This window comes from Nipponia nippon, unplaced genomic scaffold (genome assembly GCF_047370975.1).
Source record: "Nipponia nippon isolate SJK-2023a ecotype South Korea unplaced genomic scaffold, ASM4737097v1 scaffold_2, whole genome shotgun sequence".
NCBI classification, from domain to species: domain Eukaryota; kingdom Metazoa; phylum Chordata; class Aves; order Pelecaniformes; family Threskiornithidae; genus Nipponia; species Nipponia nippon.
This window is the reverse complement of record NW_028262336.1, coordinates 130,362,056-130,383,826: the sequence shown is the minus strand read 5'-3', so window position 1 is coordinate 130,383,826 and position 21,771 is coordinate 130,362,056. Positions and strand designations below refer to the sequence as shown.

Sequence of the window (21,771 nt, the reverse complement as noted above, 5' to 3'; positions counted from 1 at the left end):
GCAGGAGGCGGGCGAATGGGAGGAGGCAGCCAATCAGAAGGGGAGGGGCGGGGCTGCCTGCAGGCAGGGCTGGACTTCATTGGTGGAGGGGAGGGAGCGGGGGGGGTCCCGGGACCCCACGGTGGGACCCCCCGGGGGGGGCGAGTGTGCACGCGTGCACGCGAGCTGGTGTGCACAGGCAAGGGGGTGCAAGCGGGGGTGTGTGCAAGGCGTGGGTGTGCACAGGCGGGGGGTGTGCAAGGGGATGGGTGTGCACAGGCGGGGGGTGCAAGCGGGGGTGTGTGCAAGGCGTGGGTGTGCACAGGCGGGGGTGTGCAAGGGGATGGGTGTGCACAGGCGGGGGGTGCAAGCGGGGGTGTGTGCAAGGCGTGGGTGTGCACAGGCGGGGGGTGTGCAAGGGGGTGGGTGTGCAAGGGGGTGGGTGTGCACAGGCAGGGGTGTGCACAGGCGTGGGTGTGCAAGGGGGTGGGTGTGCACAGGCGTGCAAGCGGGTAGGTGTCTGCAAGCAGGGGCTTGGGGGATGTTCACCCGTGGGGGGGTGCGCATACAGGGGTGTGTGCACATGGGTGTGTCTGCAATGGGGGAGTGTGCACATGGGTGTGTGCACATGGGGGGGTGCGTGCATATGGGGGGGTGCGTGCACGTGGGTGTGTGTGCACACGGGGGGCTGTATGCACATGTGTGCGTGTGCACATGGGGGTGTGCACGTGGGTGGGTGTGCACATGCGTGGGTGTGCACGTGGGGGGTGTGCATATGGGGTGTGTTTGCACATGGCAGTGCGCGTGCACAGGGGTGTGTGCGCACATGGGGCTGTGCACACGGGGGTGTGCGCACACACGTGTGTTTGCTCATGGGGCTGTGCGCACATGGGGGTGTGCACATGCACATGGGAGTGTGTGCACACGGGTGTGCGTGCACAGGAGTGGGTGTGCACATAGGGAGGTGTGCACATGGGCGGGTGCGTGCGTGCACATGGGCTGGGTGTGTGCACACGGGGGTGCGTGCACATTGGGAGGTGTGCACAGGGGTATGTGTGCACAGGGCTGTGCGTGCACACGCTCCGGCGTGTGTGTCCGTGTGCACGTGCGAGTGTGCACAACGGCGCGCGCGTGTGCGTGCAGGCACCCCCCCCCCCCCCGCTGTGGGCCTGCCTGCGCGTGCACAGGTGCGTGCCCGCGGGCACACGAGCGGGTGCGCGCGCCTTCCACCCTCCGAGTGTGCACACGGGGGCTGCCCCTCCCTCCCGCGTGTGCATGCGGGGGTGCCCGCCCGGGGGGGGGGGCGCACCCCCCCCCTCTGTCCCCGCGTGCGCGCGCAGGCGGTGCACGCCCCCCCGTGTCCCCCGTGTGTCCCCCCCCTCCACGCGTGTGGCCCCACGCGTGTGTTCCCCCCCGCCCCCCCGCCCCGGGGCGGGCGGAGGCGGCGGCGGCGGCGGCTGCGGCGGCAGCGCCGCGGGGCTGCGCTCGGCAGCTGCCGAACGGCGGGGGGGGGGGGGGGGGGAAACCCCGAACCTTTCCGAACCTTTCCGAACGGTTCCGAACCGCTCCGAACCGCTCCGAACCGGGCGGCCCCGGGCCCTCCCGAGCCCTCCCGAGCCCTCCCGAGCCCGGCGCCCGCCCCGCCGCCGCCGCCGCTCCCCTCCGCCATCCAGCCAGTAATTTTCCAAGCCCTCTCGGCGCTTCCCGGTTGAGCTGCCCGCAGGATCGGCGGGGCCATGGGAGACAAAGGCACCCGGTGAGTGGGGCGGGGAGAGCGGGGCCCCCCGGGGTGGCAGCCCCGGGTATGGCGGAGGGGGGGGATCCCGGAACGCCTCCGCTGCCCGTCTCGGCGCTGCCTGCCCGCTGCCTGCCTGCCTGCACCCAGCCCTCCGGGGCTGCCCGGTTTTAATCGCGACATCTGGCGCGGGGCTGCTGGGGGGGGGGGCGGGGGGGGGGGGTTGCCCCCGGGACGGGGAGGTGGGGACGCGGAGGTTTGGGGAGCGGGTCCCGCACCCCTGCCTGCACCCCTGCCTGCACCCCTGCCCGCACCCCTGCCCGCACCCCTGCCCACACCCCGCGGGTCCACAGTCGGTGCTCGCAGGCGTTGCTGCTCGCGTCCCGGCTGATCTGGGAGCCTGGGTGGGTTTGGGGTTTTTGGGGGGGGGGGTCACCCCGGTTCTTCCCACTCGTGATGGGGGTGGGAGCCTGGGGGGCCCCGGGGAGCGGGGCCCTGCCTGCGCCCCCATCCCGCCGGGGGGCTCGGGAGCACGTGCCGGGCCTGGAGGCGCGGGGCCCATGACGGCGCACGACGCCCGGGGAGCCGCCACCGCGGCCCTCGGCGCCTGGGGACCCCTGTGCCAGCAGGGGACCCTCCGGCCGCCCCTTCCCTTCCCAGCGCCCCGGCCACAAGGCGCCCACCCTGGGAAAGGCGATGTCGGGACCCCACGGGAGAGCCCGGGGACCCCCTCCAGCCCGTGCGTCGGGGGTCTGGGGGTGTCTCCCATGACCCCCCCGCCCCAACTGGCTCTGGCTGTCGCGGAGGGGTGGCCGAGGGGTTAACGCTCCCGCTCCGCCTGTCCGTCACCCCGCTCTCCCCATTGTTAATTAATCAGGGCCAGGCGGGGGGGTGGGGGTGGCATCGCCCTCCCCATGGTCCCCCCCATGGCACCTGGGCGTCAGCACCGGGGGGCTGCGGCACGGCCGGTGCCAGCGCCGTGCCCCCTGGCCGGAGAGGAGGAGGATGGCACGGGGGGGTCCGGCCCTGCTTTGGCAGAACCTTCCAGAAACGCTGCAGCCTTTTGGGGTGGCAGGATGGGATTTGGGGGCTCCCGCTGACCCCCCAGCATTGGGGTGGGGGCCCGTTGATGCCGGACGGGCTGCCTGGGTGCTGCTGCCCCAGCCGTGGCCGACAGCACCCGCATCCCCCCGCCTCGGCATCCCTAATTCTCGAGAACGGGTATGTTGCACCCCCGGCACGGGTGAGCAGCCCCCCAGGAGTCGGGGGGCGGGGGGGAGCCCCGCTTTCGGAGCAGCGGGGCTGCAGCACCCGTTGGGTTCCCCCACCCTGGGTGCAATCCCTGGGGTGCAGCCGGTTCGGGCCCCGGGAGATTTTGGGGTGCCCGGGGGACGGCGGGCGAGTGGCGTTCCCATAGGCTGGCAGCGGCGGCAGGCAGGCGTGCAGGCAGGAGAGGCAGGAGCTGATCTCCCTGCCCACGCAGCGCATACGGAGGGAGCTGGGGGGGGGAATTAGGCTGACAAATCTCCCCCCCCATCTCCCTTTCAACTCTGGTTCGGAGCTCCGACCCCAAATCCGCTCGGATTCATCCCAAAGCCGCCGGAGAGGGGTCAGGAGGTTTGGCGGCGGGAGCCGATTTACCATCGGATACCCCAAAAGCATCATCTCTGCTGATTCCTCTGGGCCGCCCTGCTTTTTTGGGGGTCACTGCTCCACGTCTGCCACCGACCGGCCTCGGTGCCACCAGGTTTGGGGTCACCCAGCGCCGGCGCGGCCCCGGGTGCTTCGCGCGGGGTGAGGAGCGGATCCCGGGTGCTGGCGGACCCCGAGCGCGGGGCGCAGGAGCCGTCCCCGGCTTCGGTGGGGTGCAGGGGGGGGCTCGGCCGGTGCGGCTCCGTGCGTCATCGCGCCGTCGTTCCCAGCCTCCTGCCGAGCCCCCTTCAAAGCCCTGCGGTGGGAAGAGCCGGAGGAAGCGGCTCGGTGGAGCAAACAGGCGAGTTTGTGGCTGCTGGCACCGCCGGGGACTGGGCCAGCCCCGGCCGCCGTCGCCTAATTATTTGCAGCTTCCCCAAACCCACGCATCCCCCCCGCTCTGCCTCCTCCCACCCAGCACCCAGCACCCAGCCAGGGCGGCTGCAGCCCCACGGGCACCCGCTGGCCCCCGTGGGCCGGTGGGATGCTGGGCCGGTGGCCCGTGGTTTGAGTCGCGGTGGAGGGTGGTTTCCCAGCGGTCAGCGGAGCCAAGGCTGGGGCTGGGGAAGCGCCGCGGTGGTCCCGGCACGGCGGAGCCCACCCCGGCTGGCACCGGCACCTCTCCGCACCCTTCCCCTGGCCCACGGCCCCATCCTGCCCCTCTCCAGCATCCAGCCGCGCCAGGGCCGGCCGGTCCCTGGGGTGCTTTACAATCCCAGCATCCCCCCGGATGAAGCCGTAGGGTCCGGGAGCGGGACAGGGATCTCCGCTGGGAAGAGCTGTGGAAGGTGGCCCGGGAGGGGAGACTCCTGCTTCCTGGATGTTGTTTGGAGAACAAACTCTGGTAATAACAGCAGGATCCAGACACATCCCGGATCCCACAGCCAAGGTGTTTCCTTGCCAAGGAAGCTGGCAAAGCTCCGACCCGGCTGGGGGATGCTGCCGCCGAGGCTGGCAGGGGATGCGGGGATGCAGGGGGGATGCGGGGATGCAGGGGGAGGCAGCGAGGAGGCAGCGTTCGGCCTGCGGGATGCTCTCGCTTTGGGATCGGCTGAGACGGTGCTCCGGGCTCATCCCGGCACGGCTGGCAGGGAGCCACCGGCCGCCGCCGCGGGGTTATGCCAGAGCGTGTGATGTGGTTTCTGGCGGCTCCGTTATCCCCGGAGGTCCCTTCGAACGCGGTGCTGGCTAATTAGATCTGCCCGCCGGCCCCATTAGCGTGAGAGCCCATGAAAACCCCAGCTCCTCCGCCCCAAGTTCAAAGGCGATCGATGGCGTTGCCGTCAGACCCCGCTCCGATGGCCAGGGGAATCAAATCCTCGTAAATCTTCCCAACAGAGATCAAACGGACCCCACTCAATTATCGGCCACCAAATAAAGCGATCGTTAGCCCCGGCCTGGGCGCCTAACGAGCTCATTAAGGTCCTAGATCAATGGCAGGGAGAGGGCAGGGCGGGCAGGAGAGCGGGATCCGGCCTTGCAGCGGTGTGCCGGGGGGCTTGGGGGCCACTGGGGCTGCTAGCCCGTGGCGTGGGGCCCCCGGGGTTGGCAATTGCCCGTGGGCAGCGGCGGCTGCGGCTTCCTGCCTCGTGCCTCCGGCGTTTCGACACCAGGAAGGGCTGGAGGGGGAGGGAAGGCTCCGCGCTTCCTCCTTCCCTCCCTCCGGATCCGGCACCGGCGGGGGGCGAGGGTTACCCCGGCATCGAGCGGCTGCTGGAGTGCGAGAGGCCACCGTGTCCCCGCCTGCCCCTTCCTGCTCCCGTGGGTGCTTTCAGACGGAGCCGGCCCTTGGCATCTGTGTCCGTGGAGGTCGTGGGGGAGCAGCCCGGGCTCCTGCACCCATAGCGTGGGGCTGTGCAGGTCTTGGGCTCTGTGGGCCTCCTGCACCCATAGCGTGGGGCCACTCCAGGCTCCTGCACCCATAGCGTGGGGTCAGCCTGGTCTCCTGCACCCATAGCATGGGGCCACGCGGGTCTTGGGCTCCGTGGGCCTCCGGCACCCATAGCGTGGGACTGTGTGGGGCTCCTGCACCCATAGTGTGGGATCAGCCTGGTCTCCTGCACCCATAGCATGGGGCCACGCGGGTCTTGGGCTCCGTGGGCCTCCGGCACCCATAGCGTGGGGCTGTGCAGGGCTCCTACACCCATAGCATGGGGCTTCTGCACCCATAGCGTGGGGCCACGTGGGTCTTGGGCTCCGTGGGGCTCCTGCACCCATAATGTGGGGCTGTGCAGGGCTTCTGCACCCATAGCATGGGGCCACGTGCTCTTGGGCTCCGTGGGGCTCCTGCACCCATAACGTGGGGCTGTGCAGGGCTCCTGCACCCATAACATAGGGCTGTGTGGGTCTCCTGCACCCATAGTGTGGGGCCAGCCTGGTCTTCTGCACCCATAGCGTGCGGCTTCTGCACCCATAGCATGGGGCCATGCGGGTCTTGGGCTCCGTGGGGCTCCTGCACCCATAATGTGGGGCTGTGCGGGGCTCCTGCACCCATAGCGTGGGGCTCCTGCACCCACAGCATGGGGCCACCCCAGAGCCCTGCACCCATAGCGCGGGGCTGTGTGGGTTCCTGCCCTGGGCGTGGGGCCAGGGCGGGCGGGTGCCGGGGAGGAGCGGTGAGTAATTATTTCCTGCTCGGCACTTCTGCAGCACCCGCCATCGATCTCGCTTTCGCCAGGCTTCGTTAGCGGCTTCGTTTGTGTAACGAGGGCCGGGCAGGAGGCATCGCCCCGGGGGGGTCCTGGCATCCATCCTTCGGCCGCGTTGCCCAGGGCTTCCCGGCACGGCTCGGGGTCAGGAGCCGGCACGCCGAAACCTCCCTGGGTGCTGGTCCCCGCGGAGGGGATGCGGGTGACAGGGGGTGACGGGCTGGCAGAGGATGCTGCCACCCTGCTTTTATGTCACGCCTCATTAATCACCCAGAAACGCCCCCCCGTTAATTGCTCGGGGCTCTCAGGAGGATGGCATCGCCCCCCCTCCCCGGCTCTCCAGACTGGGTGCTCTGCTCGCCCCTCGGCCTTAAAACCCGGTTAATTAATGAATTGTGGGGAGTTGTGGCCCTGATCAGCCCAGGCCCTTTGTGCCCCCCCTCCCCAATTTAATTGCAGCCGCGTTCCCGTTAGCAAGGGATCTGGCCCTCGGCCGCGGTGCCGGCAAACCCGCGCGCCGAGCATCCCGCCCGTGGAAAAACTCCTGTCTCGGCTGGGAAAACTCAACCCGCTCCTTCCCGAGGAGAGGCCGCCCGGGAAGGGCCGGTGGGATGTTCCCAATGTTCCTGACATTCCGGGTGGCTTTGGGACAGCCTGCGGGTTGTCCCGAGTGTTTACGTGCCTGGCAGAGGATTTGTCAACAGCCTCTGTCGTCTCCTGGGGCTCGTCCGCGGTCAGGGGACGGCCGGGCCCGATCCTGCTGCGCTCCCCGCCGGGGCTCGGCCAGGCCGTGCTGGGCTCCGCCGCTCTCGGGGTGGGGGGATGCGGGGATGCAGGGACACAGGGATGCAGAGATGCGGGGACACAGGGATGCAAGGGTGCAGGGATGCAGGGACATGGGGATGCGGGGACACAGGGATGCGGGGATGCAGAGATGTGGGGACACAGGGACACAAGGGTGCAGGGATGCAGGGACATGGGGATGTGGGGACGCAGGGATGTGGGGACACGGGGATGCAGGGACACAGGGATTCGGGGATGCAAGGAAGGAGGGACACAGGAATTTGGGGATGCAGGGACATAGGGATCTGGGGGTGCAGGGACATAAGGATTCAGGGATGCAGGGATTTGGTGATGCAGAGATGTGGGGACAAAAGGACAGAGATGTGAGGACAGGGATGCAGGGATGTGGGGACACAGGGACGCAAGGATGCAAAGACACAGGGATGCAGATGTGGGGACACGGGATGCAGGGGCACAGGGAAGCAGGGATGCAGAGATATGGGACACAGGGATGCAAGGGTGCAGGGACACAGGGACACAAGGATGCAGGGACGCAAGGAAGCAGGGATGCAGCGTTGCAGGGATGCAGGGGCACAGGGACGCGGGGGAGCAGGGATGCAGGATAGGGGATGCAGGTGCAGGGCCGCTGGGCCACAGGCACGCGGGCATGCACGGGCGCTTGTGCCGTCCCTCCCCACCCTGGGCCCTGCAGACCTCTGCTCCTCGCGGATTTTCTGTGCCGGGGTGCCCCTGCGCTCCCCGCTTTCCCCGGGCCAGGGGCCGTACCCTGCTCCAGGCGGAGACGCCCCGCTCTTCTGCAGACGCGCGAGGGCAGGGGACGTGGGGAAACTGAGGCACAACATGGCGAGGGGGTTGGTGCGTGGCGTAGGAGCATCCTGGCGCTGGGGTGGGTGATGCCAGGGGTTTGCCGGAGCGGCTCAGCACCCAGCCCTCCTGCAGCCTCGGCTCAGCACCCTGCCCTCCTCCTCCTCCTGCCCGGGCTTCCCTGGCGTGGGAGCTGCTGCCGGAGGAGGCGGCTGGGCTGGAAGCGGATGAAGGAAGGGTCCTCTCCCGGCAGAACCAGGCATTTTCGGTCGGAGGAAATGCTGAATTTCAGCAATCCCCTTTTTTCCCCCTTTTCCCAATTACTGAATCTCCAGCAGAGGAAATCTCAGCACTGAGCCCCTTCCCCGCTGGGGCTGGGGAGGGCGACTCCGGTCCCAGGAATCCCAGCTGCCTCCTGGAGCCTCCCTGGGATTTCAGGGATGGTGGAAATTTGCTCCCTGAAGGAGCTGCATCCTGCTCCCCGTCTGGCCACACACACCGCAGAGCTGAGCGGTGCCGTGCCGGGCGCTCCGGTCCCCGGGCACGATGGGCGCAGGGGAATGGACATCCCTGGTAGCCCAGGGCTGTGCCGTGCTGAGTGCCGGCGCTGTGCCGGGCTAGCGAGGCTGGTGCTGGGGCTTGCTGGCAGGCGGGAGCGCTCCTGGCGCTGCTGTCCCTCCTGCGTGGGCCAACACGTGGGCACGGCGACGAGGGCACCCGGCACACGGCGGCAGGTCCATGGGTGCTCCCATCGAGGCTGCGCTCAGTGTGGGGACCGAGCCACCGGTGCTCGGCCCTGCCAGGACCCCCCCGGTGCGTGCCCACGCATCCCCCCGGCACGGTGCCATGGCTTCCCCAGCGCATCCCACCCCATGGCCACGGTTTGATCTGGCCCGAACCGGCACCGCTCCGTTTTCCTTCCCGGCTTGTGCCGAGCAAACCCGGCTGCTCCTTTCCCTGCCTGCGCCTCGGCGGGGTGCAGGCAAGCGCAGGCAGCGGGATGCCGGCAGCTCTCCTTGGCCGTGGGGCGAGGGTCTGTCCTGGCAGCGCCCGGAGGAGCCCCCGCTGTTTCGGCAGAGCCGAGCAGCCGCCCTGGGAATTGTTTTTCCCAGCCTGAACTGCCGTCGCTAATCTTCCCGGATGGTTCTAATGGAATTTAAAGACGAGGAGGGATTATCCGAGGCGAACCCATTACGGGTGGCTGCGTGCCAGGGCAGGCTCTGAACAGCCTCCGAAATCAGGCGAGCCCTGCCTGCCCCTGCCTGCGGCAGGCAGATTGGGGATGCTGGCTTCTCCCTGCCTGCAGCGGGCGGATCGGGGATGCTCCGGCTTTCCCGACGCTCGCAATGCCGCGGTGGCACGTTTGGCCCCGTGTCCTTCCCCCGTGGCTCCGTGGGGTCTTCGGAGGGATTTTGGGGGGCGAGGGGGGTGCCTGGGGGCTGTTCCCCGGGGTGTCCCCCGGGACGGAGGATGGATGGAAAGCCCCGGGGACAGGAGCACCCTGGTCTCTCCTCGCCTCTCCGGTGGCTTTGGGATCCACCCGTGCGCTCCACGTCCCGCGGGGCAGAGGTGACGGTGGGGACCGTCACCCCACAGCCACGGCGGGTGCAAACGTGCCGGGGTGGGGGGTTCATCCCTTGGGGTGCCCCCGTCCTGGGTGATGTGTCCCCGTGGTCCTGCGCTGCTGCCAGCACCCACAGGGCTCGTCCCCGTCCCCGAGGGTGCTGCCGTGCCGCAATGCCGCAGCCTCCCCCCAGCCCCCTTTTTCATATCCGTGTGTGCGGCGCAAGCCTTATTTTTAATTTACTTTCAAGTCATTAGAAACAAATTAAAGCCATAAACCGAGAGGAAGGTGCTGGAAGGCGGCTGGGTGCCGGGAGGCGGCTCTGCTGCCTGCAAGCCTCAGGCTGCTGCCCATCATGGTGGCATCTGGGCGCCTTCCCCATGCGATGCGCTGCGCTGTGCTGGCTTCCCGACGCCTCTGCTCTCCGGAGCAGGGCGCTGGCAGCGGCTGCGGCTGCTCGTTCATCTGGCTTGCAGAAAGCCTGGCTTCACACAGCAGGGCCTTTGCACAGCACCTTGCATGGTAGGGGCTTTGCACAGCACCTTGCATGGCACCTAGCACTGTACCTTGCCTGGCAGGGCCTTTGCATGGCACCTTGCACAGCAGGGCCTTTGCACAGCATCTTGCACTGCCCCTTGCACTGCTCCTTGCCTGGCAGGGCCTTTGCATGGCACCTTGCACAGCAGGGCCTTTGCACGGTGCCTTGCACTGCTCCTTGCACAGCAGGGCCTCTGTGCAGTACCTTGCGTGGTACCTTGCACTGCAGCTTGTATGGGAGGGCCTTTGCACGGCACCTTGCACTGCTTCTTGCACGGCAGGGCCTTTGCATGGTACCTTGCACTGTACCTTGCCTGGCAGGGCCTTTGCACAGCACCTTGCACAGCACCTTGCACAGCAGGGCCTTTGCATGTCACTTTGCACGGCACCTTGCACAGCACCTTGCGCGGTACCTTGCACAGCAGGGCCTTTGCATGGTGCCTTGCACTGCTCCTTGCATGGCAGGGCCTTTGTGCAGCCCCTTGCATGGTACCTTGCACTGCGCCTTGCATGGCAGGGCCTTTGCGCGGCACCTTGCATGGCACTTTGCATGGCACTTTGCATGGCAGGGCCTTTGCATGGCGCCTTGTGCAGCACTTTGCACGGTACCTTGCACAGCCAGGCCTTTGCAGGCACCTTGCGCTGCACCTTGCAGGGTACCTTGCACTGCTCCTTGCACAGCAGGCCCTTTGCATGCCCCCTCGCCCAGCAGCAGAGCCGCGCAGCCCCTGGCTGTCCCGTCCCGCTCAGGCAGACCCATGCAGGGACCCCCAAGGACGAGGCCCGCGGGGAGGAGGCTGCTGGGACGCCCTGCCTGCTGCAGGCAAGGGGCCAAAGCCCTCCCTGGCATAACTGCCCTGCGGGAAGGCGTCCGGCCCTGCCTCCGCGCCCCAGCGCGCTGCCTGGGTGGTAAACTGAGGCACGGGGCTGGGGCTGGTGCTGCCTTCTGGTATGTAGGGTCGGGTGCCGTCGGCCTGTGCCCCGCAGCGCCATATGGGGCCGGCATCGTGGGTCCCGTGCCGTACGGGATCGGGTGCTGTGACCTGCCCGGTGCTGCCTTGGCGTGATGCGAACGCATCCCGCAGCACCCATGGGTGTCCCGGCCGCTAACCGCCCCCTCGCTTTGCTCTTTTGCAGGGTGTTTAAGAAAGCCAGTCCCAACGGGAAGGTAAGTGGGAGGCCGGAGCTCCCCGGGGAGATGGGGGGGGAAGCGGGGAGAGCTGGGGCTCCCAGGGGTGACCCCCCACCAAATCCCGCAGGCACAGCCAGGAGCGGGAGACGGGCACCTACCCGCAGCCCAAAGGTGCCCTGCCAGCTGCCCGAGCAGCCTGCCACACCGACGGGGAGGGAAACTGAGGCACAGCAGGGTTGGGGGGGGCTTGCCCAAGGTCAGGGGGTGGTGGAGCTGCCTGCAGCCTCCCCATGGGGTTGAGCAGACGGGTGCTGGGGTGAGGGGCTCACCAGCTCCAGCTGGGATCCAGCTGGGATTGCTGGGGCTGCACGGCGGGAGGCAAATCGGGTTCGGTGCCAGGGATGCCGAGCCAGCGAGCCAGGGACCGGCCGAGCCGCAGCGTGCACCGGCACCGGGGCTCGCTCCCAGCTTGGAGCTGGCGTTCCTCTCCATCATGCCCGGCATCCCCTGGCGTTCCCGGCAGGGATGCTCCTCCTGACCCCTGGGTGGTGTGCCTGTGCCCCATGCCTCAGTTTCCCCATCAGGAGAAAGCCGGGAGTGTGATGTCATGGGGCTCAGCCCTGCCCCACCGGCAAGACCCACAGGGACAAGTGTCCCCAGGTGTCCCCAGATGCTGATGTGCCTCCAGATGCCACGAGGTCTGGGGACATCTGGAGGGGTTTCAGGCTTGGGCTGGGATGGGGCTGGTTTTTGGGTGCCGCAGGGACGGGGTTGCTCGTGGGGACCCTGGGGGTGATGGACCCCAGCGGGTGGTGACCCCAGGACACCCCCGGAGCTCTGCTGGCAGGGATCCGGCCCCAGGAATCCCTGACCCCCGTCCCTCCCCGCAGCTCACCGTCTACCTGGGGAAGAGGGATTTCGTGGATCACATCGACGTGGTGGATCCCGTGGGTACGTGGGGCCGGGAGCTCGGTTTGGGGGGGGGCGCGCCGGGGTGGGCTGGGCTCGCTTGGGCTTGCGTCGGTGGGAGGAAGGGGTTTTGGGGAGCAGGGACCCCCGGGAGATGCCCCGGGGCCGTCCCCATCCGCTGGCTGCGTCCTGAAGGGACAGAGGAGGGAGGCGCCAGAGGAGGCAGAAAACAGCCCATTTGGGATAATATTCACATTTTATTACTCATTTAAGATGCCTGCAGCTTCCGTGGATGAGTTACCCCGGGAGGCAGAGCCCGGATCCCCCCCTCTCTCCTCCTGCAGAGAGGCGGCTTTAAAAATATCCAGAAATTAAAAAATACGTATAAATATCGAGATATATCCATCTCCAGCGGCAGCCGCGTGGCTGGTTGCACGTGCGGAGCTGGGCACCCGGGGTCCCCGGCGCGGCCCCTGCCACGTCTTCGCTTGTCCCCTGTGTGCGGCGGGTGCAGCCTGTCCCCCTCCTGCCACCGTGTCCCCCGCCACCCCTGCTGCCACGTCCCCCTGACCCTGTGGCATGTCCCCCCATCCCTGCTGGCGTGTCCCCCCGTCCCTGCCGGCGTGTCCTCTGACCCTGCGGTGTTCCCTTGCAGACGGAGTGGTGCTGGTGGATCCCGAGTACCTGAAGGAGAGAAAAGGTAACGGCTCCCTGCGGGGTCCCTCGGGCCTGGGGCCGTGGAGGTGGCACCGCCACAAGGGACAGCCAGTGTCCCCGCGTGGCCCTGCCCCAGCATTGGCATCTCTGGGCCCTCGGGTGACGTTTTCCAGCCCCCTTGTCCCCGCGTTGGGTCCCCTGTCCTGCAGAGGATGGGGGTCCTGTGGTGGGCACCCCAAGGCTGGTCCATGGGCTGTGTCCCCATCTCCCCAACCATCGCACCTCCTGGGAGCCACCACCGCTTCCCGGTGCTGGTGAGACTGGGATGAGCCATGATGCCATCATCTCATGATGCCACCACGCCGTGATACCACCATGCCATGATGCAGCCGTGCTGTGATGGCACCATGCCATGATACCATCATGCCATGATACCACCATCCCATGATGTCCCCATGCCGTGATCCCACCACACCATGATGCCACCCTGCCACCAACCTCCACCCCTTGCCACCCTCCCCAGTCTTCGTGACGTTGACCTGCGCCTTCCGCTATGGCCGTGAGGACCTGGACGTGCTGGGGCTGACCTTCCGCAAGGACCTCTTCGTGGCCAACGCCCAGGCCTTCCCCCCGGTCCCCGAGGAGAAGAAGCCCCTGACGCGGCTGCAGGAGCGGCTGATCAAGAAGCTGGGCGAGCACGCCTACCCCTTCACCTTCGAGGTAGGGTGGCAGCGGGTGGCGATGCTCCTGGGTGCTCTTCCCTAGCTGCTGGAGGGGATGGTGTCCCTGCCCGGGGACACTGAGGTCCCCTCTGGCCCCGTAAGGTCGTGCCTGGGGGGGAGATGCTGCCACCCATGGTGAAAACGCAGCTGGATGTTATGGAAAATGCAGTGGGTCTTAAAACTCGGGAGGAAAAGCAGCCACCAGTGGGGAAACTGAGGCACGGGGTGCATGCCGGCACAGGGGGTCCATGCCCTGAGCATGACCAGGGCGGTGACACCGACCTGGGGGGCTCCCTCAAAGCGAAGCAGAGCCGAGGCGGCTCTGTCGGGGAGCGGGGTGGGGGCAGACCCCCCCTTTGTGTCCCCGCACCCCCAATTTCCCCCTCACAGCTTTGGCGATGGCAGCCACCCCCCGCCCCCCCGAGCCACTGGCGACCTGGTGGCGTTTTCCAGGCTTGAGCCCCGCGGGCTCGCAGACGGCCCTGCCCCTCTGTGAAACAATCGTAATTCCTCCAAATCCTCCAGATTAACAAAAAAAACCCCCAAAATCCTGTATTTTTTGTAACCCTTCGGGGTTTGGGTCTGAGGAGGCTGCGCCGCTGCCCAGGACGGGCACAGAGCGGGATTTGGGTTGAAATACAGCCAGGAGGGAAAGGGCAGCGCGCAATTAGGAGACGCAATTAGGGAATCCTTCCTGGCTGGCCCCCGCCGCCGCGGGCACGGGGAAGCGCGGGCAGCGGCGGGAGGAGCGGGGCCGCAGCGGGGGGGAGGCAGTGCCTGGCCCCGCAGCCGAGCGGGCGATGCCGAGCGGGCGATGCCGTGGGTCTCTGGGGCAAAAAGCCGGCTCGGGGACGGGGGTCCCAGCTCCTCTCCTAACCCCGCTTTCCCCTTCAGATCCCCCCCAACCTGCCTTGCTCCGTCACGCTGCAGCCGGGCCCGGAGGACACGGGGAAGGTAAGGTCCCCCCCGTCCTTGTGCCGCCGGCCATTGGTTGGGGTCACCTCTTTGCGGGGTGCAGAGGAGTTTCTCCGCCTCCTTCTCTGCCCCCTCCTGGTTTCCAGGCCTGCGGTGTGGACTATGAAGTCAAAGCTTTCTGTGCGGAGAACCTGGAGGAGAAAATCCACAAGAGGTGAGCAGAGAGGATCCATCCAACCTGGGTGGGAGCAGCATCCTCGGGGTGCTGGCAGGGGCTGCGACCCGGCAGTGGGAAAGGGGCACCCCGGTTTGCTACCCACGGTGGGTGAGATGGGGATGGGATGGAGATGTCCTCCAGGATGGGATTGGGACGGAGGTGGCCCCAGGATGGGGCTGGAATGGAGATGTCCTCCACGATGGGGCTGGGACAGAGATGTTTGCTAGACTGGGGCTGGGGTTGGGATGATGATGTTCTCCAGGATGGAGCTGGGACAGAGATGTCCTCCAGGCTGGGCCTAGGATGGAGATGTCCTGTAGGCTGGGCGTGGGATGGAGATGTCCTCCAGGCTGGGGCTGGGACAGAGATGTTCCCTAGGCTGGGCCTGGGATGGAGATGTCCACCAGGCTGGGCTTGGGACAGAGATGTCCTTCAGGCTGGGTCTGGGATGGAGATGTCCTCTAGACTGGGGCTGGGACAGAGATGTTCCCTGGACTGGGTCTGGGATGGAGATGTCCTCCAAGCTGGGGCTGGGATGAAGATGTTCTCCAGGCTGAGGCTGGGACAGAGATGTCCTCCAGGCTGGGGTTGGGATGGAGATGCTCTCCAGGACAGTGTTCCCCAGGATGGAGCTGGGATGAAGATGCTCTCCAGGGTAGGGACGGGTGAGAGATGATCTAGGGGTTGGGATGGAGACATCTACCACTGCGCTGCAGGCGAGGAGCCCAGCCCTGCCATTATGTGGGGCCACACGGGCAGCTTGGCACGGCCACGGGGCTGCCCCCTCGCAGCCCAGGCGAGCTGGGCATCCAGCCGGGACCTCCCACGACATCCTTCTCCTGACCCAGCAGACCAAAAGAAAAGAGGGATTTGACCCCAAAACGGGCCAAGAAAGAGGGCAGCCTGCGGGCAGAGCGGCCTGCAGGCAGCCGGACGTCTGGGTTCTCCTCTCGCCATCCCCCCCAGGAACTCGGTGCGCTTGGTGATCCGCAAGGTCCAGTACGCGCCGGAGCGACCCGGCCCCCAGCCCATGGCAGAGACCACCCGGCAGTTCCTCATGTCGGACAAACCGCTGCACCTCGAGGCGTCCCTGGACAAGGAGGTGGGCGAGGACTGGGGAGGGGACACCGGCGGGGGGACCCCCGTGAGGACGGGGACATCACCGTCCCCCCAATCTGCTCCCTGCAGATCTACTACCACGGAGAGCCCATCAGCGTCAACGTCCATGTCACCAACAACACCAACAAGACGGTGAAGAAGATCAAAATCTCAGGTGAGGAGTGGGGCTTGCTCCCCCCCGGCCGCCGTCCCCGTCCCCGCGGGGGCCCTCCCTGACCCACGTCTCCCCATCTCTCGCCCCAGTGCGCCAGTACGCCGACATCTGCCTCTTCAACACCGCCCAGTACAAGTGCCCGGTGGCCGTGGAGGACGCCGAGTGAGTACCGGCTGCTCAGGGACATCGCGAGGGGCCCCAGGGACCTCGGAGGAGCCTTGGAGGACTCCTGCCACAGTGCAGCACCTTCAAAGCAGTGGGATGTTGCATTCAGCGAGCAGGTCCTGGTGGGAGGAGCGGGGAGATGGAGACCCTTTTTTTGATGGCACTCTGGGGGGTGTCACCCTCTGCGTCCCCCCAGCTGGAGATGAACTCCAGGCTGGGGCAGGGACAGAGGTGTCTGCTGCATTGGGTCTGGAGTTGGGATGGAGATGTTCAACCATGCTGGGATGGAGAGGTCTGGGCTGGGTGTGGAGCTGGGATGGAGGTGTTCACCATGCTGGGATGGAGATGTTCACCATGCTGGGATGGAGATGTCTGGGCTGGGTGTGGAGCTGGGATGGAGGTGTTCACTAGGCTGGGCTTGAGATGGAGATATCTTCTAGGCTGGGCATGGGACAGAGATGTTCTCCAGGCTGGGGCTGGGATGGAGATGTCTTCTAGGCTGGGTGTGGGATGGAGATGTTCTCCAGGCTTAGCCTGGGACAGAGATGTTGCCTGGGCTGCGGTTGGGATGGGGATGTCCAGGGTGGCCCGTGGGGTTGTTGGAGATGTGGGGGGAGCTGCACAGGGGTGCCACAGGGCTCTGGCTGATGGTGGCTGTTGTCCCCAGCGACATGGTGGCCCCCAGCTCGACGTTCTGCAAAGTCTACACCCTGACCCCCTTCCTCGCCAACAACCGGGAGAAGCGGGGGCTGGCGCTGGACGGCAAGCTCAAGCACGAGGACACCAACCTGGCCTCCAGCACGCTGTGAGCCCCCCCGACCGTCCCCGGGGCTCCTGCTCCCTCCGGCAGCATGGAGGGGCTTGGGGGAGGACCGAGCCCTGGTGGGCATCCAGCTCCTGCACCAGGGGTGATGCTCGGGGTGGAGGAGACCTGGTGGGGGGACCGTCAAGAGAAGGGGGGGGCTGGTCCCCATGGGCATCCCCTCACTGATCCCCACCTGCCCCTTCCGCCAGGTTAAGAGACGGAGCCAACAAGGAGATCCTGGGCATTATCGTCTCCTACAAGGTGAAGGTGAAGCTGGTGGTGTCCCGAGGAGGGTGAGTGTTGGGGGGACCCCCCGTGCTGCACCCCCTCTCTTCCCTTGCTCTGCTCTGGGCTTGGGCCCGGCCTCGGCGCGTCCCCCCCGGCATGCTGCCTGGTTCCCGGGGCGGGGGGGTGGCGAAGCTGCGGCAGAGCCCAGCCCTGGGCAAGGTGGCCCTTTCTGGGGACACCGGCGTGGCCATTGCTGGGGGGGGGGTCATTAGTCCTGACAACAACCCCGCTCCCCCCCTTCTCGGTGCTGCAGCACCTTTTGCAGGATGGGGCCCTGCTTGCAGCCCTCCCGTGCCCCCGATGGGCCCCGTCGCCCCCCAGGCCCCTCCTGGGGCTCGGCAGCATGGGGGGACACGGGGTGGGGGGGGTCACATGTCCCTGGGGAGCGGTGACTAACGTGTTGTCTCCTTTGACCCACGCCAGCCTGCTGGGAGACCTCGCCTCCAGGTAACGCCCGTGCCGCTCCCCCCCCCCCCCGCCCCCAAATTGCCCCCGCGGCACCCCATCGCACCCCCCGGCCCCTCGGTCCCCGGCCCCACGCTCGTCCTCGGGATGCCACCGCCTTTGGGGTCACCTAGCCGGTGAAGGAGGAGGTGAAGGAGGCAGCCCGAAGGAGGCAGCCCGCAGAGACGGGGCCGGGGTGCTGGGGCTGAGGAGTGGTGGGGCTGGGGATGCCAGCAGGGGCCGGGTCCTGCATCCCCCCGTCCCGTGCCAGAGCAGCGGGGCCGGTGCGAGAAGGGCCCGTGGGTGCTGCTGGGGACAGCGAGCAGAGCACGGGGGTGGCTCCTCGGGGCTGAGCATCTCCCGCCCTGGGGAGGAGAGCCTCCGGGGCTTTCCCGGTCTCCATCCTCCCATCGCTCCCCTCCAGCAGGGTCCCACGGCTCCCCGTGCCCGCTGGCCATTCCCGGGGGATGCTGGGGCTGTAGGGGACACACACAACACGCGTTTCCCCCCGCCACGGCACGCTCACGGGTGGGAGAGGCAGAGCTCCGTCCTACCCTGGCCCCGCAGGAGCTCGGGGCCGCGTTCGGGCTGTCCCACCCCGCCATCGCTCTGCCCGCTGAGCGCTGGCAAACTCAGTGCACCGCCTCCATCCCCCCCGCAGCGCCGGGGGCACCCGGACCCTGCTGCCGTTCACACGGTGCTGCCGGCACCTAGCCTAAACCCGGGGGATTTGGCTCCCCAGATGCTGCTAAGCTGCTAAACGGCAGATTTTTGCTGCGCTGATCCCCTCTCTCCAGCCCTCAGGGGGGTTTTGCTGATCCCCAACCATGGGGTCAAGCCCGAGCAGGAGGCGCGATGGCCGCAAAGAGGCTACGCGGAGGATAATACAGGGCTTTGCCTGGCTTTGTGGTCTCCCCGGCAGCTGAAATGTGGGGTGCTGCTCTGCCCCCGCCCCCAATTCGCCCTGTTCTGCCTGCAAAGCGCAGGCAGCCCCGTGCTTTACCCCGGCATCTCTTGCAGCGACGTCGCAGTGGAGCTGCCCTTCACGCTGATGCATCCCAAACCGAAGGAGGAACCGGCACACCGGGACGGTGAGCGGCCGGCCCTGGGGGGGTGGCGGTGGGCAGAGGGGTCAGACCGCTCTCCGCTCCGTGCCGGCGGGGCTGCGCGGTGCCCGATGGAGATGTCGGCTCCCATCGAGCCCACGGTGCCCTGTTTGCTGGGCAGCAAGTCCTGGGGGGCTAAACCATGGGTTTTCCCCCCATCCTCCCGGTGCAGCCAAACCCCGGGGTGGGGGGGGGGTCGCACCCAGCCGGTGGGATGGCGGTGGCCACCCCGGTGTCTGCGGTGACTAACCCTGTGCCATGCTTCCCTCTCTTCCCAGTTCCGGAGAACGAAGCGCCCATAGATACAAACCTGATAGAGCTGGACACAAAGTAAGAGACAAAACGCGGCCCCCGACAGGGTCTGTGTGGGAACACAAAGCGTTGACAGAGTTGCGTTGCACCCCCTAACCCACTGACTCGTGCCATGCTGTGCCGTGCCGTGCCGCGGGGTCGGCGCGCCGTGACTAACCCCGCGCACGTAACCCATAACGCATGCCCTCCCCGTCTCTTCTCTCCTCCCTCGCTATCTCTCTGCATGGCTTTCCAAAAACCAGGAGAAACCGCAGTAAGAAAGCGCCCGCCAGGGTCGGTGTCGGAGGAGGGGGGTCCCCGCGGTGTCCCCGGGGATGGGGGTGCCATGGCCGCGTGGCGCTGATGGGATTAATCGCCAACCCTGTGTTTGTGCTGGAATAGGGGGTTCGGGGAGGTTTTTGCAGTTCTCCACCAACCCAGCCGCTCTCTGCCGGGCTGCGGGCCCCGAGGAGCAGAGCAAACGGTGCGGACAGCCCCGGCGCTGCTGCGGGCTGCCGATGCAGAGCCGCGTCTGCCGCACATCGCTCCTGGGCTGCTCGGCTTGCTCAGCGAGCGCGCACCGGGGCAGCCACCCATTTGGGGGCTCTTTTGGGGGTGCAGAGGGCAAGCATTAATGGTAAAGCTTTGAAAAACGAGGCTGTTTGCTGAAGGATGGGGGTTTCAGAGCCCCCTGAGCTGCTGAAATAGTGCGGTGCAGGTTGGGCATGCGGGAGCAGGCCTGCCTTCGCCGGGACAGCCTTGCGGTGGGTGCCCCCAAAGCCGGGGCTCGCTGCACGCCCCGTCCCCCCCCATAAAGCCCCTCTCCCTTGTCTCCCCGCTAGCGACGACGACATCGTGTTCGAAGACTTCGCCCGCCAGCGACTCAAAGGCATGAAGGACGACAAGGAGGACGAGGAGGAGCGGACAAACTCCCCGCAGCTCAACGACAGATAAGCGAGCCCCCCGCAGCTCGCCGGGCCGGCGTGCGCCAGCAACCCCCGTGCATTAGGCTGCTTCTCTTTTGTATGATGATTAATTTTGTTTTCTACCTGTACCGGGAGCCTATGGATCGCCCGATGGCGACAGCAATTATAACCTTCCAGCTGTGCCGTGTTGTCACTCTTCATCCAGCTGCCAGAGCTGCTGTTTCCCGTGCAGGGCACGGCCGGAGGGGTGCTGGAGGCGGGGGCGCTGCGGGCTGGCAGCACCCCTCGCTGTAGCCCCCTCCTCCCCGTCCAGCCCCTTACCCCTTGCGCTCAGAGCCCTTTCCTATAAGCTGCCTCTTTTATGCATTTTATATAAGTCCAGTCCCAACACCGGTTTGCTACGGGGAGGGGGGGTGCAGCAGAATTTGGGGGGGATCTTTTCTAGGCAGCCTGCTTATGGGAAAGGGCAGCCGCGCACCTCGGACGTCCCCACCTTTCGCCCACCGTCCCCTCCTGTCTGGCCCTGCTGCATGTCTTCCCTCCCCGGGGTGCAGGAGCCTGGCTTTGACCCTCAGCCCCTGCCTGAGCCCCGCTGCTCCCCAGCAAAGGCTCAGCCCGGCACCGGGGTTTGGAGCCAGCGAGATGGGTGGGCATCGCTCTCCTGCTCTCACCCCCAAATCCTCCTAAAGCGGCCAAGCCCGGGGGTTTATTCTTCAGCTGCGTCGGTTTTTACACCGGCGTAGCCTCCCCGGCGGATGCGAGCTCAGAGCTGCCGGGGCCGGGTAAGGCCAGCGGACTCGGAGCCGGCACGCAGGGACGGGGAACGCAGCCCCCGTGGGTCTGTGCCCTCAGCCACGCGACGCTTGCCCTGGGAGAGGCTGCAAACGCCTCTCCTCCGCCACAGCAGGGTCGTGGCCTAACAGCCTTGGGGTGACACCAGGGATGCTCTGGCCCCCCACAAGCTGCAAAGCTCCCCTGGTCGATGTTTTCCCCCCGTCTGTGCCTGCATGGGGTCAAGCACCTATTTGGGGATAGGGGAGAGGAGGGGAACGCAGCATTCGCCACCCTCACCAGTGTTTCACCAGATGCTTGTGCCTCCCGGCTCGGCGGTGCCTGTCCCGGGGCTCCCTTGCTGGGTGCCCGGGGGACCCATCCCTCCCCCCGGACCCCCACCGGGGGCTCGGGTCTCCCGCCACCGACCGAGAGGCCGTCCTCACTATTTATTGTGCCGTTGCGGTCAGCGTTGTCATCGGAGAGCAGCCCGTGGGGACAGCGGTGTCCCCTCTGTCCGGGGCGGTGCAGGGCTGAGCCCCCCGTCATTTTTGGGTAGAGCTGATGGGCAGCGTGGTACTTCTTTTTGTAAAGTGGTTACTTTGTACTGTTCATTGATACCTGCTTCTTTGGTTTCTCCACCATATCTGTGATGTTTCTGTGTTCTGTCAAATAAATTATTCTAGTTTATTAAACTCAGAAAAAAAAACCCAAAAAAAAAACCAGAATCCCAGTGCCTGGACGCTTCTGTTGGCTCAGGATGGGGGAGCTGGCCCGGTCCTGGGGTCTTCTACAAATCATGGTGCTGGGGGGGACGGAGGCTGCAAACTCAGGAGAGCAGCTTTCCTCGTCGCAGCATCTCACGGTCCCGCTGCTCCTGTCCTCAGCTGCGCCTTTCCTCCCGAGCAAATTAATTTATCCGTGCGTTAACATGGAAGTACATCTCCAGCAGCATCCCATCTCCAGCCCCAGTGTTTCCAGCACCCCTGCCTGGTCTCTGGGACTCGATGTCTGCCTCGGCTGCCCCTCCAAAACCCCTTTATCTGGCTGTAGGAGACTTGGGCCAGCGTCTGTCCCTGCTCCCCGCTGTGCCCTGGCTTCCAGGCTCACCCAGACGCAGCGGGTAAATGCCAGCCTGGCTCCTGTCCTCAGCTCGCACCAAATGTCCGCGCGTGTGAACTCTGCAAGCTTCGGGCTATAGGAGAAACTGCACAAATCGGTGCTGAAATGCCACAGGACTCGCACCAAGCTGTCTCTTACACGGGGGGAACACGGGCGAACTGCCTGTCCCGGCACGACCCGCACAGCTCCCACCACCCTCGTCGCTCTCGGCTGCCATCTGAAATCTCGGTCATTTGGGTGAGAAACGACTGACGCAGCTTCAGCC

At 66.7% G+C, this 21,771-nt stretch overlaps 1 protein-coding gene across 1 annotated transcript; it reads left to right on the top strand.

Moving 5' to 3' along the window:
• The first annotated feature begins 1,481 nt into the window (after window positions 1-1,481).
• Window positions 1,482-21,112, top strand: ARRB1 (arrestin beta 1). Its single transcript, XM_087757423.1, has 16 exons — window positions 1,482-1,735; window positions 10,901-10,931; window positions 11,786-11,846; window positions 12,460-12,504; window positions 12,985-13,181; window positions 14,078-14,137; window positions 14,245-14,312; window positions 15,282-15,417; window positions 15,504-15,588; window positions 15,678-15,750; window positions 16,421-16,558; window positions 16,768-16,851; window positions 17,270-17,293; window positions 18,311-18,381; window positions 18,675-18,726; window positions 19,530-21,112. The coding sequence occupies exons 1-16, from the start codon at window positions 1,716-1,718 to the stop codon at window positions 19,639-19,641; spliced, it is 1,257 nt and encodes a 418-aa protein (XP_087613549.1). The 5' UTR covers window positions 1,482-1,715; the 3' UTR covers window positions 19,642-21,112.
• Window positions 21,113-21,771: the final 659 nt, after the last annotated feature.